The sequence below is a fragment of the Molossus molossus genome, unplaced genomic scaffold (assembly GCF_014108415.1).
Source record: "Molossus molossus isolate mMolMol1 unplaced genomic scaffold, mMolMol1.p scaffold_m16_p_19, whole genome shotgun sequence".
Lineage (NCBI taxonomy): Eukaryota > Metazoa > Chordata > Mammalia > Chiroptera > Molossidae > Molossus > Molossus molossus.
The window spans coordinates 39437944-39455116 of NW_023425354.1; the positions used below are offsets into that span (position 1 = coordinate 39437944).

A 17173-nucleotide genomic window follows, 5' to 3' on the forward strand; every position below is an offset into this window, starting at 1 on the left:
GCGCCCAGGCAGTCCCGCCACCCCCAGCGGCCGCCCGTCGGCTTGCCAGCGCCCCTCCGCGGTCACAGCCCCGCCGGAAGTGTGGCGGCGGAGGGCGGGGCCGGCACATTGAGAGAGGCAGCAACGCGCTGGAGCCTCGGGAGTCAACGCGCTTTATTGCACGCGGGTCGGGATCGCGGGGCCTAGCCCTAAAGCTCCGGAAAGGCGTTCTTCTACTCCCACGGGGCGCCTCGATAACAATCGCCCCGCCCTGCCTCGCCTCACCCCCTGCTCCCCAACAGCCACCTTGCAGCAGCGGGCCCTGGAGCCAGAATACCTGGCTTCGAATGTTAGTCCCTAGTATTACTGTGAGACGTTGGGCGAATCCCTTACCTCTGCTGCCTAACCCTGTTTCTGTAAAACGGAAATAATTTACTATCTAGCTACATGGTCGCAAAAGGCCCAGTTCAGTAATTCTCAATATTGGCAGTACATCAAGTTACAAATTCCCAGGCCCTCATCTAGAACTGATCAACATCACTGAGGGTGGTGCCTGAAAATACGAAATCCAAATTCCTGAGAAGTGGTGTCTGGCACACACACACACACACACACACACAGCCTCTCAAACTTGGGTTACTGTCATTCTCAGGAAGAAATAATCACCCATTATTTCCCTCCACTAGGAAAAGAGCTGTTGTCCAGGTCATAACTTGAAGCCCCAGAAAGTAATAACCACGGAGGTAAAAACTGCAAACTCCTCAGTGGCCAGGCCAAGGACAGGCACACAGCTAAGGTTTTCAAGGGTCACTAAGTGCCATAACAAGAATCCTAGACTGGGGGTTAGGATGCTTGGGGCTCAGGTTCAGCTTTAACCCAAATTCGGTGTATGACCTTAGACAAGTCTGGTGAGCTCTGAGGGCTGGGGTAGGATTCAGAAACCGTGGGCTCCTCAGGGTGGGGACTGTTCAGAGAAGATGGGCGTCCCTGGGTCCTCAGGCTTGGGGTCTTCATTGGATTCAGCATTCTCCCCCAGTCCAAGCCCTGCCAGCCTTTTGCTGGCCTCCCACAGCCGGTGAGCTGCCCGGTCATCTCTGGCAGCTGGAGGCACCTCCTCCACATGGCAGTTGGCAAAGTATCTTCCACTGAGGGGCTCAATGCCTTCCTGTAGAGCGCAGTACAGGGGCGTCTGGGCACCCCCTCCTGGTGCCCGGAGCACCAGCCAAGCCAGTGGGCGCAAAAGTGGGCGCAACCATCCAGGAACATGGCGCAGGAACAGCTCTGAGTTCACAGGCCCTGTGAACAGGAGAAAGGGAGGGGGAGGACAGTGGGTGAGGGTCCAGGGTAAGAGCCTTAAAAAAAGAGCTAGAAGGGAGTGGGGAACAGAGTCCAGTTCCAGGGAATCCAGGGTAGTAGTTACTGGGCATTCAGGGCCCCTACAAGGTGACTTCACTCATTTTCAACAGCAAGCCTATTCTCCATCCAAACTCCTTGTACATCCCCATCTCCCAGATTTTGCTCATGCTGTGTCCCCTGTGTGGTCTAGTACTGTCTTTTCTTCTTTTCTTCTAGCTAAAGTCCTGTTCCTTTGTTTAACCAGTGAACATTTATTAACACCTATGATAGACCAGCTACTCTTTTGGACATTAGAGATATGAAGTGCAATCAAGGATTGATAAATATTAGTTGTAATGCCCTGGCCAGTTTGGCTCAGTGCTCAGAGCGTTGACCTGCTAAGGGCACGTACCTCGGTTGCAGTTTGTCCCCGCCCCAGTTGGGGTCATGTGGGTGGCAACCACTTGATGTGTCTCTCATATTGTTGTTTCTCTCTCTCTCTCTCTTCCTCCCTCTCTCCCTCCTGCTCTATAAGAAAATAAATGCAAAAATGTCCTCAGGTGAGGATAAAAAAAAAAGATTATTTGTGATTATTATTGTCACTATTATAATTACTAATGAGCCATAGGCAATGGCTATCTAAAATGCAGTATGGTAATACGGATAGGGCAGACCTTGTTATACAGTAACCTGTTCCCAAAAGGCAGGGATGGGTCTTATTCATCAATTAACTAATTTAGATTAAAAGCCAAAATGCTGCTAGGCCGGTGAATTCAGTGGGTTAAGTGTCATCCTATGAACTGAGAGGTCCTGGATTGATTCTCAGTCCCGGCACATGCCCAGGTTTCAGGCTCAATCCCAGTAGGGGGCACGCTGGAGGCAATTGACTGATGTTTCTCTTTCACATGGATGTTTCTATCTTTCTCTTCCTTCCTCTCTCTCTAAAAAAAACCAAAAAACATGTATTTTTTAAAAAACCCAAAATGGCCCTGGCTGGTTTGGCTCAGTGGTTAGAGTGTTGGCCTGCAGTCCAGAGAGACCCGGGTTCGGTTCCTGCTAAGGGCATGTACCTTGGTTGCAGTTTGTCCTCGGCCCTTGGGCTGTGTGGATGGCAGCCACTTGATGAGTCCTTTTCACGTCGATGTTTCTCTGTTTCTCTCTCTCTCTCTCTCTCTCCCTCCCTCCTTCCCTCCCACTCTATCTGAACAAAAAATGGAAAAATGTCCTTGGGTGAGGATAAAAATAATAATAATAATAATAAACCCAAAATGCTTACAGTGGACCTCTAGACCCTATGTGACCTAGCCTATTTCTATACCACATCTCTTGCCACTTTCCCCTTCTCACTCTGTTCTAGCCACACCAGGCTTCCTGGTCTTTCTCAAGCACACCAGGCACTTTTGCCTCAGGGTCTTTGTACTTGCTATCTGCTCTGTTCTTTACATTCTTCTCCCCAGAAAGCCACATAGCTCATTCTCTCATCTCCTTTAGGCCTCTATTTAACTGTCACCTTTTCAGATATGTCTTCCTTGACTGCCATAGATAAAATAGCACCTCATCATTTTATATTCCCCTCAACATGTTTTATCTTTCTCCACAGCACTTTATCACCACCTGTCGTTGTATATATTTATTAGCGGTCTCCCCCTCTCCTATACTAGAATGTAAACTCTACAAGGATAGGGTCTTTGTTTGGTTCACTGCTATATTCCCAGCACTAAGATTAATGCCTCGTACATAGTGGGTACTCAGTAAAATCTTCTTGAACAAATAATCATTAGCTATCATCATCATCCTCATATTATAGTCAATTCAGTCATATCATATAGATGGCTCCTTGGGGTGAGAACCTGGACCTTATTCATGGCCATATACCCTACCCAGTTGTCAGCATCCATGCTTGTGGAGAGCAAGAACCCAGACAAAGAGAGCCTGGTTCTAAGATCAGCAAGGAACAAGTATCTCCTTGGACCATACTTCCTTCCTGCTCTGAGATTCTGTAGCTCAGTGAGAGGCTGGGAGAGCATAGGACGGGGCGAGGATAGGAGACGGAATCAAAGCAAAGCAGAGCAGCCAAAGAACTAGGCCTCACCTGGGTGGGCTGCATAGCAGGTGATGCCAGTGCCCTCGAGCTGGGTGGCGAGCTCCCTGGCAAACAATACATTGGCCAGCTTACTGTCAGCATATGCCCGCAGCTCCTGCCGCCAGCCCACCACCGGGCGGTCCAGGCACGTGAAGTCCAGGCGCCCTCGCCGGTGGGCAGCTGAGGATACCACCACCACGCGGCTAGGGGCGCAAGTCTTCAGCCGGGGCAGCAGCAGATGTGTCAGCAGGAAGGGGCCGATGTGGTTCACTCGAAGCAGCAGGTTAAAAGGCTCGCGGGTCCGGCCACAGGAACTGATCCCTGGGGCAGGGACTAGGTGTGAGCAATTGCTCTACAGCAATCCCTATAGGTCTTGGTGGCACCATCTGTGAGATGGTGGTAGAGGGCATCCTTCCCACATGTCCACTGGCCCCCAGCAATGCCTGGCAGGAAGGGACAGCTGCCTCCAGCAACCCACCAACCCCCTGAATGGCCTGCTGCCCCTCACCGGCATTGTGGATGAGGATGTCCAGCCGTGGCTCAGAGCTCAGGAAGGCAGTAGCAAAGGCCCGCACGGAGGCCAGACTGGCCAAGTCCAAGGCCATGAAGAGGACTTCATTGTTCCCACTCTCCTGTGGAGCAGCAAGGGCTGAACTTGTTACTAGACACCTCTCTCCTTCTCCTCTCCCCATACACCAAATTCTGAGTCTACCTCCTACTATTACTAAGATCTGCCCCTATGCATTAGAATGATTTGGATAAGAGTGTAAACTCTGGATGTAAATCTTGACTATATCCCTTACTAGGGTATGGCTTTGAGCAAGATACTTAATCTCTCTGGGCCTCAATTCTCTCACTGTGAAATGGAAAGCATAATAATAGTGCCTATCTCAGAGAGTTGTTGTGAAGATAAAATGAGTTAATATATGTAAAATACTTAAAACAATCCCTGGCACCCAGCACTATGTAGGCAATTGCTATTATTTTTATTGTCTCCTCTGCATTACCCTAAAATCTACAACAGACTTCTCATTGGTCTTTCACCCCTCTTGCCCCCTCCAGTTTAGGCACCACACAGCCCCAAAGGTTGGTTCCAAAAGACTATTCTAACAGTCCGGAACCTGCTGAGGACCCTTCGCTGGCTCTTCACTGCTTATCCTATAAAATCTGAGCTCCTCAATACGGTCCATAAGGGCCTCCTGAACCTCACCCTGGCCCTTTCATCTTGCTTCTTACTCCCATTCTCCCTCATGCTCCAGCCTCATTAAACCTTTTTGGGGGGGGTTGTTTCTTAAATCAGACCAGCTTTCTTGCTTCAGGGCCTTTGTATATGGTGTTCCTCCTGCTGTTCCCTCCCCTACAGTCTTTCATTGTGTGACTTCCACGGATCCTTAAACGCCTTAGAACCTCAGTTACTCATTTCAGGAAGTCCATTCCCCAGCTTGGGTCTGGTGCCTCTTCCCTGTGTGACTAGAGCACCTGCTCACCCCCTCTTCCGCACTTAACACCCGACTTGCACTCTCCTCTCCGGGACTGGATTCCCCGGAGCCACTCTGCTCATCCCGGTGTCTCTGTCCTCTGTTCACTGTGCCGCCCGCCCCTGACCTCCCTCACCTGGCGGAGGTCGAAGGCGGCGGCCTCACCGCGCTCCTGGCTCCGGCAGGCCAGCACCACACGCGCTCCTCGGCGCGCCAGCTCCAGCGCCGTCATCTTCCCGATGCCACTGTTGGCGCCTGCGGAGGGCGGGCGGCAGCCTAGCTGAGCCAGGAGGGCCACCGCCCCCTGCCGCCCGGGCCTCCCCACCACGAGCCCGTCCTCACTCACCCGTAACCACCGCGGTACGGCCCCGCAGGCTCACGATGCCGCCGCAAGGCGGGGCCTTCACCAGGTTGTAGTAGACCAGCACGTAGAAGCCCAGCAGCAACCCCGCGCCCAGCAGCAGCGCCTCCATGCCCGCGGCGCCCCGGGCTGCCGCCCAGGCCCCGTGCCGCCCTGGATCGCCGCCCGGCAGTTGCCGATCCACCCCGCACTGGTTTGGAAGAGCGCCCGGCGCGCGAGGACCTCCCGAAGGCGGAGGTGGATTCGGAGGCTGGCAGGAGGCAGGTCAGGGGTGTGTGCGCGTGAATGTGCGTGTGGGCCCTGCGAGCGCCCTCTAGGCGTGCGTTCGTGTCTTCTGGATGTGTGCTTGTGTGAGCACCTTCTACGTGCGTGTGTACATTTGAGCCCTGGGAGCGCCCTCTAGGTGTGTGCCTGAGTGAACTCGTTCTAGATGCGTGTTTGTGTGCACCGGCACCCTGAGAGTGCCCTCTAGGTCTGTACATGCATCCACATACCGTGTGTGCGAATGATTTTTTTGGTATATAATGTGCCCCTGGGCCCTGAGATCATCCTTCAGGTTGTGTTCGTGCCTCCGGATTCTCTGTGATCCCACCCCCCCTACCCCCGCCTTTAGAAGGAAAGGAAGGGAGGGAGAGAAACATCCATTTGTTATTCCACCCATTCATACTCATTGGTTGACTGCGGTCTGAACCAGGGATGGAACTCACATCCTTGGCATATTGGGGATGACGCTCTAACCAACAGAACTACCGGCCAGGGCTGGATCCTCTGTGTGTGCATCTTTTCTGTTTTTGTCCTTGTGATGAGAGCCCCTCCAGGAGTGTGCATGCATCTGTAGTCTGCGTTTGTGTGCTTGAATGAACATCGAACGTACCTGTCCTTTTCGTGGTACCCTATAGCTGAAGGCTTGGCAGGAGGGGCTAACAGCATACGTGTGAGCCCTCTTGGTGGCGGTATGTAGCAGAGTCCTTACCTCTGGGAGGCGTGTGTACATGAATGCTCTTGTGTCTGAGAGTGAGTACTGTCCTGGATACCTTGCCCTCCCTCCACAAACAAGTCCTTCCATCCCTATCCTCATAACCCTCTCTCAGCTTCTAGGATTCTTTCCTGTTCTTTCCATAGAAGCCAAGGAGGTGATACAGTGTGTTCAGCATTTTCCTTTTAAAATAATTTTTCTTTAGAGAGAGAGGAAGGGAGAGGGAGAGAGACAGAGACATTGATGAGAGAGAACGTTGATTGCCCGCCTCCTGCATGCCCCTGACCAGGAATCAAACCAGTGACCTCTTGGTGCATGGGTCAACACTCAACCACTGAGCCACACCAGCTGGGCAAGGATTCACTTTTTTTTCTTTTTTCTTTTGGGCGGGAGGTGGCGGGGAGAGGCAGAGACTGAGACTGGCTCTGCCCCTGCCCGGGGGAAGCGCCTCCAAGGGGAAATGGTGAAAGGGAGGAAGGGGGAAAAAGGAAAGAAAAAAAAAAGTAAGGAAAAGGGGAAAATAAGAAAAAGCGAGGCAGAGGCACTGCCGCGTCCGATCGCGGGAAAGCGAAGATTCACTTTTCTTAGCTGTCTATATCTTCCTGCCTCTGCCTCCCACCCCCTCCATTTCTGAAGGGAAGCAGGAAGATAAAGTGTAATATTTATCTGACTTCCAAGAGAAAATTCTCCATAGGATGATTCTCACAGGTGGTAGAAATGGGTGAAGAAGCTCCATCACTCAATAAAAGTGACTATGATGGCAAGGTGGGTGGGGACAGCTAGGGAGTCAAGGGTAAGGGTATTCATGGCCAGGTGACTTGCAGGAAGAAAGGACTTTGCCTAAGAAATCCAGTTCATGCCCTGGCCGGTTTGGCTCAGCGGTTGGAGCGTCATCCTGCGGTACAGAGAGACCCGGGTTCGGTTCCCGCTAAGGGCACGTACCTCAGTTGCAGTTTGTCCCCGGCCCTGGTTGGTCGTGCAGGTGGCAGCCACTCGATGTGTCCCTTCACATCGATGTTTCTCTCTCTCCCTCCCGCTCTATCTGAACAAAAAATGGAAAAATGTCCTCGGGTAAGGATAAAAAAAAAAGAAAAGAAATCCAGTTCATGCCCTGGCCGGTTGCTCAGTGGGGTAGCGTGTCGGCCCTTGGACTAGAGTCTCGGGCTCAGTTCCGATCAAGGGCTCGTCCCTCAGTTGTGATTCTCCTCAGCACTGATTGTGGTACTGATTGTGGTGGTGCGGGAGGCAACCACTTGATGTGCCCCTCTCACATTTATGTTTCTCTTTCCCTCTCACTCTATCTGAACAAAAATGGAAAAATATCCTTGGGTGAGGATTAAAAAAAAAAAGAAATCCAGTACAATTCAGTATACACTGATACTTATGGTGTCCCCAGCAGTATGGTTGGCCTGGGAAATATGGAGTTGAACGTGTTTCTGCCCCGAGGGAGTTCAGGAGGCCCATTAGGGCAAGGGCAAAGCTAGAAGGTAGGTGGAAGCCTGGGACAGACTTCAGATTCCTGGGGCTTTCTTACTTAGCTGCACTGTGCACTAAAAGTTCAATTGTATATGCTGTGGGATGAGGCTGGGGATGGAATATTAAAGAAACGTATGCATTCTCCTCCCCAGGGCAAAATCCTGACAGGCCAACAGGTATCACCTACTTGAACACTGTTGGGATAGACAAACAAGTAGGTACTCTCCTGATGAGGAGTCAGATACTCTTCAGGAAAAACTTCCCAGATAAAGTTCTTAGAGATGGAAAGGATGGAATTTAATGACCCAGGGCCTTATAATTAAGGTAATGCATCTAGACTTGTCTTCTTGAGGAATTGCTACTGTAGAGAATTAGTGACTGGTATTATATAACCTGTAGCACAGCTGGGTTTAGAGACTGAATTTCTCCTTTTTCTTCATGATGTCCCCCAGAGATGTTTGAATCAACAAATTGCTCGACATTAGATTCTAAGTTCCAAGAGGCAGGGACGATATCTGCCTTGTTGACTGCTCATGGCAAGTGAGCTAGACCAAGATCCAGGCACAAAGGAGGGTCAAGTGGACTTGAACAAATGAATTGCTCCACATCTAGCTAAGGTGACAGGGAAAGGACAAAACCAGGTGTTATGACTTCCCAGAATAGATTAATAAAATGTATCAAATAATTAGAACCAAAGGCAGCCCCAACTCCTTAGGTTAAAGCTTCTAGACCAGAATTCAGAGATCTCATGCCAGCTCATTTTAATGTCTTTGTTTTGGAGCCAATAGGAGCAGGGGCCTACACTCTTGGAATCTTACAGAATCTGATCATGTCAAATGACCAAGCCCTCTAAACTCCGAGTCACCTACAAAATCATACAGCAGCTCCCCTTAGCAGATGCACCTCTACCCTCTCATTTCTGCCCCCCCACGTACCTTATGCTCAATTTCCTTCACCTCCTCTCTCCTGATTTCCCTTGGGGAATGTGACTTGTTCAATGAGACTGTGGAACCAAGATCTCAGGGAGGGTCCCTTCCAAGGGTGATGACAGGTAGGACAGACAGGCAGAAAACATAATTTGAAGTATTTTTGTTTTTTTATATACAGAATACAGGAAAGTTTCTGTAAAGTCTAAAACATTACAATTACTATGTACATTGGTACTGGTTGTGGGTGGGAAAAGAGGGAGCCAGGGATGGGAGGAAGAGAAGTGGCAAGAGAACAAAAAAAGGAGACAAAACAGGTTTACGACAAAAACATTTTTGCTACAATAGACAATTTGAAGAAAACGTTCTACCACATGTAGTACTGTACACAGTTTTTAAAAACATTGAAAAAATGTCATCACTAGATGTATTTACACAAAATCCAAATACACTTTTCCTTATTTGAAATAAAATAGATGGACAGTCAGAAAAAGGATTCATTTCTCAATTGTCCATAATACACAGTAGCTACCTGTAGTGCAACCGCTGCAGAAAGGGAAAATAACTTGGAGGGTGGGAACCATGGAAGGAGGGTGGGTAGCGATCTTTATATTAAATAAAACAATGATATTGTATAGATTTTGCTGTATGAAAACTGTATTTTTTTCTTTTAATATAAAACTATTGTCACTGCCACAAAATAGAACAAGTTTCTGATTATTTTACAACGGCGGGCGAGGGGGAGGGAGCAGGTGGGTGGGGAACGATTTTGTGTTGGAGGAAGTGTCCAGACCATTGGCCTTCCCCTCCCTGCCCACGCTGTTCCTCAGCTCGGGTCTGCCGCTTTCCCATGAAATGTTGAGTACAAATATATGTGCAAATGCCCCCTAGAACTTGAGAAAAGAAAAAGAATTTTTAAAAAAGTCAAAAGTTTTCTTCATGTCATGCAAAGATTGTAGTTGAAGGGTTTCTGGTGGAGTATAGAAAAAAACCCCGGGCTTGGTTTGTGTACATTTTTGCATTGCAGGAATCTTGGGTCGGGTGGACAGGCGGGTGATAGGGTGGCCGCCAGTCCTAGGGAACCGAGTTGGAGCGCAGCACAGGGCCCTGGTGGGGCTTGAGAGAGAGCTTCTCGGCCAAGACCCCATCTTGTAGCAGGCTGGCATCGCCTTTGGGCTGTTTGGTCGCAAACTCAGTGATGCTGAAGACAAACTGCAGACACCCCAGCTTGATGTAGCTGCCATGGTGCAGTAAGGCCGTGCCTTCCCAGCCGGCCCCACTGCCCCCAATCAAGCTCGAGCTGCTGGCTTTGCAGTTGCAGGGTCTCCGCTGCGGCCCCTGGGCCTGGGAACTCATCATGGCTGCCTCCTCACTTGGCTCTTCATCCTGTTTCTGGTGCCTGCGGCGCCCTGGGAAAAAAAGGGATGGTCACTGGAGAGCAGTGAGCAGTCCAACCCTCTGGGCTGTTTGTCAGATAGGACCCCGCACCTCCCCATTTTAAATGCTGCATGACTGGAGTGGTGAAAGGACGGTGAAGTCTGAAGTTCCCAAATAGGTATGCACACATAAGTGGGTGCCCAGCACTTGGTTCTCCGTGGCCCTCCCTGGGCCCAGGAGTAATGGCCAATGGGATCAGGAAGGCACAAGACAGCACATCAATGGCAGGCTTTGTGGCCACAGGCTTCCCCTCCAACTTACTGATGACACTCTGCACTTTGGCAACAATACTGCTTGGGGGGGTTGGCGGGGTCTTCTCAGAGAAGTCACATGAATACAGCACATTGTCCACCGTTGTCCCGTGCTCACTGTAGTTTAACAGCTCATAATGTTTGGTATTCTGAGGAGGAGGAGGGAAGATAAGATGTGTGGTCTGCTGCGTGGGGCCTGGGGCTAAGGGGAGAGAGGACATATGGAAAAGGCTGTGCTGCTCTACTTGGGAGCTCTCTTTCTTCCCCAATCATGCCCCCTCCTTCCCTGTACCTTTAGACTGGGGCTCAAGACTCACCTCGTGTGTGCTTTCCCTCCCAGGAGCATGCTCACACCTTTCCCTTCCCCTTCTTTCCCCACAGGTGCACATCTCCTAAACTCTAAGGGACTTGCAACCAGGGAGCAGTGGGCAGTGGCAGCTCATCCTGGGCTAACCCCCTGAACCTGTCTCCAAGGTCCCCTTTCCCCCGACTTTCCAGAGAGCTAAAGCAACTCTCTCTTGTTGCTTCTTCTACCCTAAGCCCTTCTTGTCTCCAGCTTTAATAAATGTACTCTCAAAATCAAAAACAAAAACTAACAAAAAAGATTCACCCCCTCCCTCAGGGAAGCCTTCCTTCTTAGACCCCATCCTTCCCACACTCCTTTACTTTGCCTCTGTTGAAATCACTGACACATAAGGTGATAAAACTCACAGGGTTGCACTAAGAGGGCTTGGCTTCCTTCTATGCTGTTCCCTTCCCCTGCCCCTTCCAACCCCTGCCCCAGCTGAGCCTGTGATCAACCTCAGGAGATATGGTAGCCCTGCACCTGGGGGGCAGGTGGCCATGGCAGAATGCTCTTTTCACAGCAAGACTCTTCTCTTCCCCAAATGACAGGGAGGGAAGAAAAGGAGAGGTCCCCCAACCCCCTTCCTCTCACCCAGGGCACTGAACAAAAACCCAGTGCCTGGGAGAGGCCTCAGGTTGGGAGAACTCCCTCCCACCCCATCAACACCCCTCACCTCATCGTAGAATATGCAGGCGTGTTTCCCGGACACATAGTTACAGTGACCATAGTTTGTAAGGCACACGTCCATGTCAGCTCCTGCGAGGTGGCAGGAATAGAGGAAAAGTGGGCAGAGAACAAACTGTAAGATACATGTGTAGGGGAGGCGAGGGAGGAGGGAGTTAACTTCTGGGCAGGCACTAGGAGACCCTGAGGGACAGGTAGTTCAGGGTCCCCTCCTCCTTGTATTTTCAAACTAAAGCTGATGTCTTTTCCAACCTCCTGCTAAAGAACAGTTGTCTCTGCCAGCTGACCTGCTTTAGAATATGTGGCTGCTGCCCAGATGGGAACAATGAGCTACTGAAGAGGATGAGATATTTCCATGAGAGCACAACTTGGGGTGCAGGGCCTATAAATCCTATCACCTGAAAGAAAGGGAAATGTCTAGGTTTAGGGCTAATCTGTCTGTCCCTCTGTACAAGATACAGGGCTAACTAAAGCTCAAGTCTATGTGAGCCCTGTAACTTTTTCAAAGCCCTCCAGGGACAAAGCATTTGCTCTCTCCTTGGGTATTTCCTTGCAGTATTTTAAACGCCTCACTGAGAAGCAATCAAAACTTTCACCTCTCCTGATGCTACACTGGGCACAAAGCAAAAGGGCCTGAGACAGGGAAGACAAGCAGCTGATAGTCTCCTTTCTTAGTCCCTCTGGTCAGGACAGACACTCAGTGAAACCGGCCAGCCCTGGTGAGGGCTTTCCTTGCCCCTTTCTAGCCTCTGAGGGTAACAGTGTTGGTCTTTAGGGCTGAACAGACTCAGCACCTCCCAGCTGGCTCACCTGTCCCGATGTAGAGGGTTCGATAGCACATGTTCACAGCTCCTCCCAACCCTAAGAGAGGGTAGAACACAGCTCGGGCCTGTACCTCCTTTCTTTGCACTACAAGAAAAACACAGGGATAGGGTCATTTAGATACTCAGAACCTGGCATTCCAACACAAACCAACAGAACCTATGGCTCAAACATTAACAGAACATGGACCTTTGGCTCGTGGCTTGAAGAATATAATCCCACTGGATGAGTAATCTTTCCAAACTCACATCTGACACTGGGCTGCTTCAGGGTGAGGCTCTCTCCTCCCACCCACAGCATTTCCCACACAGGGTAAGAAGGACCAGAGCTTTGACAACGGTTACAGAATTTAAGGATGATACCTACTTTAAGCTCTTGGTTGCTGGTTGGTTTGTCAAGGATATACTAGCTGGTACTATAGGGAGGCTGTACAAAAAAGGGCATAGACCAGTGTTTCTCAAACTTTAATGTGCATATGAATTGTCTAGAGATCTTGTTAAAATGCAGACTATGATTTTGTAGGTCTAAGGTGGGACCCAAGCCCTGCATTTCTAATAAGTTCTCATTGATACTGATGCGGCGGGTCTGGGCACCACATTTAACAGCTAATGCTCAAAGGGGTATCCTAAGCAGCGTTAACCTCTTCGGAAGAATTGCCAGGAGGCTAGCCCAACTGTTACTCTGTTTCTCATCTTTTGGGAAACACTTCTAATTTGAATATTTGAAAGCAATCGAGTAGAAAACACTACATATACCCAAAGGCACTTGTAGCTGCTTCTGTGTCTCAAAGTAGATATGTATGAAAGAAAGTTACAGCTGACTTCCTAGAATCTGAGCTGAAAGTTATGGGTGCCATTTTGTTTCTGTTTTCTGAGAAAAGAAACCATGGTGCTTTATTAAGTCCATTAAAGGCACACATTGAGAGCTGAGATCTCCGTGGAGGGGAGATGACCATTCACACAGAGAGATCTGATGGCGTGGTGTGGTAGCAGGTGGGCATGCGCACCTTCTGTGTGGTGCCCTCCAGAAGCCAGTGGATGTGCCCCGACACTGCCCGGTGAAGTTTGGACCCGGGAGGGGAAAAGCTGATGTATTCTCTGCAAGGCCAGAAACTTGATCAGCTTCTCGTCCAGCATATTTATCTCGATTTCTATTAACCAAAGAGAAAGATTAAAAAAGCAGCTGAGGAGGAAATGGAATGAGAAGTAGGCTAGCGTCACAGAGCAAATAGTTCAGCATTTCTAAAATCCAAACAGCACAAAGTGGTACAAGGATCTGGGGCTGGACATCTCACTGGCCAGTGCAGCGTCTGCAGATGCCTCCTGTACTTTTAGGTAAAGTGGTCCTCGAAAGGTAGAGCAAGACAAACCACTTGCCTGTGTGTGAGGAAGGGCCTGATGTCTGATAGCAGGGCTGGATTTCTACCCACCCTGTTTACAGAGATCTAGATCTGCTCTGGTTCTCCTTGATTTTGGGAGCGAGATTCCACCTGGTTTTATTCTGAAAGTCCAGGTGATCTGCCTATGGTCATTTTCTTCTCACTGGTCAGCTTGGCTCTTTGACTATGTGTACACACACAAGGCAGAGATAGGAGAAGGGGCTTTCTTTCCTACACCACTCCCCTCCCCAGCCCTCTGAGATCAGGCATCCCTTCTGTCCCTTTTTGAAATGAGCTAAATGCTGCGCATAGGGACTACGTCTTCACCACAGCAGCTGGTAGTAGAACAGCAGCTCACTTACTCACCTCCATTGACGTCCATAAATGCTCGGAGTGAGTTGGTGAGGTCCACCATGGCAGTAGAGTTGGCTGGGAAAGAGGGTACGGTTAAAGCGCTTCCTATGGATAACGTGCCGGGGCTGACCTTGCCATCTGGGGACGGAGCAGGAAGACTGTTACTTACGTCGCCTGAGGGAAACCCACCGGTCCAATCCCCCACTGCCGAGACAGGTCTGGATTTCGGACCCAAGGTGATGTTCCCTTCTTGATTCTCACCCAATAGGCTCTGGAACTCCTAGAGCTAAAAACGTGTGGTGAGGAAGGGCAGATGGAGCAACAATGCACCCAGGCATGCAGAAGTCTCCAGAGAACCCGTGAAATCCACTGCTCTGGGGAATGTGGTGGGGTAGCTTTATTCTTTGGGCTATGAACACCTCCTTGTTGCCTCTACTCATTCAAATAAATGGTGTCTGCCCCTAAAACTCTTGCCTACTGAAGCTCGACCCACAGGGTACAAAATCTATCCAGGCTGGTATTGAGATAAACAGATACAGGACAAAAGCCAGACAAGAGGGGCCATCCTGGGATCAGGAGCACCCATGCAGAGAAGTCACAGTCACCTTATTACCAAGACTCCCAGATGACCAGGGAGGCCAGCTTCAGTTCAGACAGGAGAGACCACAGCAGGTATCAGTAACATCTGAAACCTGGTTCAGATGCTGGGGTCAGCAACCTTAAAGTCCTGAGTACTGGCTGGAAAGAACTGAGAGAGCAGGTCCACACAAGGCCAAGTATGGACGTAAGGGACTGCCTTTTGGCATGTGGCCTAAGGGCAAGCTTTTGGATCAGAACTACCTCTGTGGGCATCCCACTCTGCAGCTTTCCTGAAGGCAATGTTGCTTTCTAGCCCTGCTTTCCCTGACATGGAAGTTCCTTCTAATAAACTGGCTCTGAGAATCTGGATCAGGTGTGGATATCTAATCTCTGGTGTGGATCATGAACACTGAGGCTATCACCCAGAGCCTCAGGGTGACCATAGTGGTTCCGGAGTACATGCTGCCTTCCTCTAGGGTGATGGAACAAAACCTGCAGAAGATGAGGCCTGGAAGGTGTGGGAAGGTGGAATCAGGAGATCCAGGCTGTAATTCCAATTCTGCCACTGACTTGTTAGATCGCCTTAAAAAAATCACTTAAGTTTTCAGAGCTTAAGCAGTCCCACTAATAAGATGAAGACAAGTTAATATGTACCTTATCTTCTATCACAGAAATGGAGGGAGGACAAATAATACAGAGATCAAAGCCCTCTGAAATATTCACAAAGACGTGTTTCTTTTTGAAGCTTAAGTCTTATTTGCCGGGAAGAGCATAAAATTACTCCAATCACCCTAAGGCTGAGCAGCACTCACCTGAAGATGGCGCTGGTGAGCAGAATAGTTGGTTGGCTCCTGTGGCCAAGATACCGTCTCCTGCTGCTTGGGGGGGAGTGAGCACCCGGGTGGCATTTGGGGGTGAGCCCAGTGGCCTTGAATCTGTCGACGGAGGTCCTATCTGTGATTGGACAGTCTTTCTTTGCAAAGTGCTGGTGTTCTCGATGCTGGCACAAGAGCTGGGAATGGAAGGGGGCAGGCTTGGGACAGGAACCAAACTCCTCTGGGGGCAAGAGCTGGGGCCAATGGCATTCTCTGTCTTCACAATGATGCCGACGGTGTGGTTCTGGAGCCCCCCAGCCGCTGGTGGCGTGAGGGGCCGGGGCCAGCCTTGCCGATGGGAGAGGCCTGGTAGGGGGGTGTTAGCGCCTGGAAGTCGCCGGGGGTCCGTGGAATCAGTGGGGCTGCTGTAGAGGTGTGGGCCATTAGCTTTCACCTCTGTGTTCACTGGCCCGTTGGCAGTCCCACAGGGGGCTTTCTTGGATTTTTCCGCACAAGAACTGCAGCTGATGTCCTCTAGGGCTGGGGGTTGGTGGGGTGGAGAGCAGCTCAGGGAATTCTGGGTGCTAATCCCTGAGGGGCAGGACAAGGGGTAGTGGGAAGGTGTAGTAGGTGTCTTGTCAGCTGTTTGCAGGGAGGTGGTGATTGAGCTGTCAGTCACAATAACAGGCTTAATATCAGCCTTCTCTGTCTGTTCAGAGTCCCAATGCGAAGGCATCTGCTTAGCAGATAAATGTTTCAATATGCTGCACTGGAGCGCAACAACACTACAGAGCCACTGTAATGGAAGGAGAGGAGAGGAGAGGAGGGTAAGAGGCCTGGGAGGCGCTGGTCCTTCCTGCCACAGCGGCCAGGGCTACAGCAGAGCTGATAAACACTGTTTCCGAGGTCCCATCGCGAATGCCCAGAAAGGGTGTGCTTGACTCCTGATAGGATTCCATTTCCATTCCCAAGCAAGACTTGTTGGTATACTCAGCAGACAACACCCTGGTCAGCAGAGCTTGGGATTCCCGTTCTGGCTCTGCCCCTAAGGCTCACCTTGTGACCAATATTCAGCAAGTACCCTAAGCATCGGCTGTGTGTCCAGCACTATCACCTAGTCTCTCTATGGGTCTACTGAGCTCTTTCTACAAGACAGTTTTGCCCATCTCACAGCGCATTGGGAGACCGATGGAGAGAAGTAGACCGGTTGACTCTGTAGTTCTTACTTGCCTCAAGATCTGAGCCACATGTTTTCCCTGAAGTATTCAACTCTTGGGGGGTGGGGTGGGTGGGGTTGAAGACGATGGGGATGGGAGTGACACTGAGGCTACTTGCAATAACAGCTGCAGTGAGATGGAAGATTAGATTTGGAATCCCAGCCCTGCCTTCACTCACCTCTTGCTGCTCTGCCTGGGTGGCTAAGTGCTCAGAGTTCAAAAGGTGCATCTGTGATTCCTCAGGGATCCCATTGCAGATCAGCTCCCCATCCCGAATGGCCGCGGGTGCAATGAGTGGGGGTGGAAACTGGTACTGAGATTTTATAGCATCAGGAACCTGTTTAGGATAGATAGAAGGAGGAAGGAGAGGGAGATAGTGCCAATATGGCCAGTTGATTCTGCTCTGACCATGCTCTTCTGTCCTTGGTGCTGATGCCCAAAGGATCACCATCCACTCTGGGTTTCACTGAAGACAAGGTGGCTTGGTTGGCTGCTCTATGCCATCACCTCTTTGCCTGTCATAGATGCACACTAGCCTGAGAAGGCACAAAACTGGGAACAGTAGGCATGCCCCCCACTTTTCTTCATTAAGGTCTAAGGCCTGAAGAAGCCAGAAATCATTGCATGCTGCCTTCTGCTTTGGTCTAAAAAGTGCAAGACTGACACCAAACAGGGC

The 17173-nt window shown here is 50.3% G+C and overlaps 2 protein-coding genes across 8 annotated transcripts in view; both read right to left on the reverse strand.

Moving 5' to 3' along the window:
* Positions 1–144: 144 nt before the first annotated feature.
* On the reverse strand, positions 145–5348 carry DHRS13 (dehydrogenase/reductase 13). Its single transcript, XM_036269865.1, is given in 6 exon segments — positions 145–969; positions 971–1275; positions 3407–3718; positions 3906–4029; positions 5012–5130; positions 5222–5348. Coding segments are annotated over 6 exon segments (1134 nt in total). The 3' UTR covers positions 145–822.
* Positions 5349–8765: 3417 nt separating this feature from the next.
* The window catches only part of PHF12 (PHD finger protein 12), a 43525-nt gene continuing 35117 nt past the window's right edge, over positions 8766–17173 (reverse strand). For 6 of the 7 annotated variants that reach the window (XM_036269837.1, XM_036269835.1, XM_036269839.1 and 3 more), the window contains 8 exons: positions 16676–16834; positions 15278–16076; positions 13899–14024; positions 13161–13304; positions 12143–12241; positions 11322–11404; positions 10313–10451; positions 8769–10023 (listed from right to left, as the gene is read on the reverse strand). In XM_036269837.1, coding sequence (XP_036125730.1) covers positions 9689–10023; positions 10313–10451; positions 11322–11404; positions 12143–12241; positions 13161–13304; positions 13899–14024; positions 15278–16076; positions 16676–16834 — 1884 coding nt within the window. In that variant the 3' untranslated portion in view covers positions 8769–9688. Of the gene's footprint in view, positions 10024–10312; positions 10452–11321; positions 11405–12142; positions 12242–13160; positions 13305–13898; positions 14025–15277; positions 16077–16675; positions 16835–17173 lie in introns of all 7 variants that reach the window. The other variant, XM_036269838.1, reaches the window with a different exon arrangement.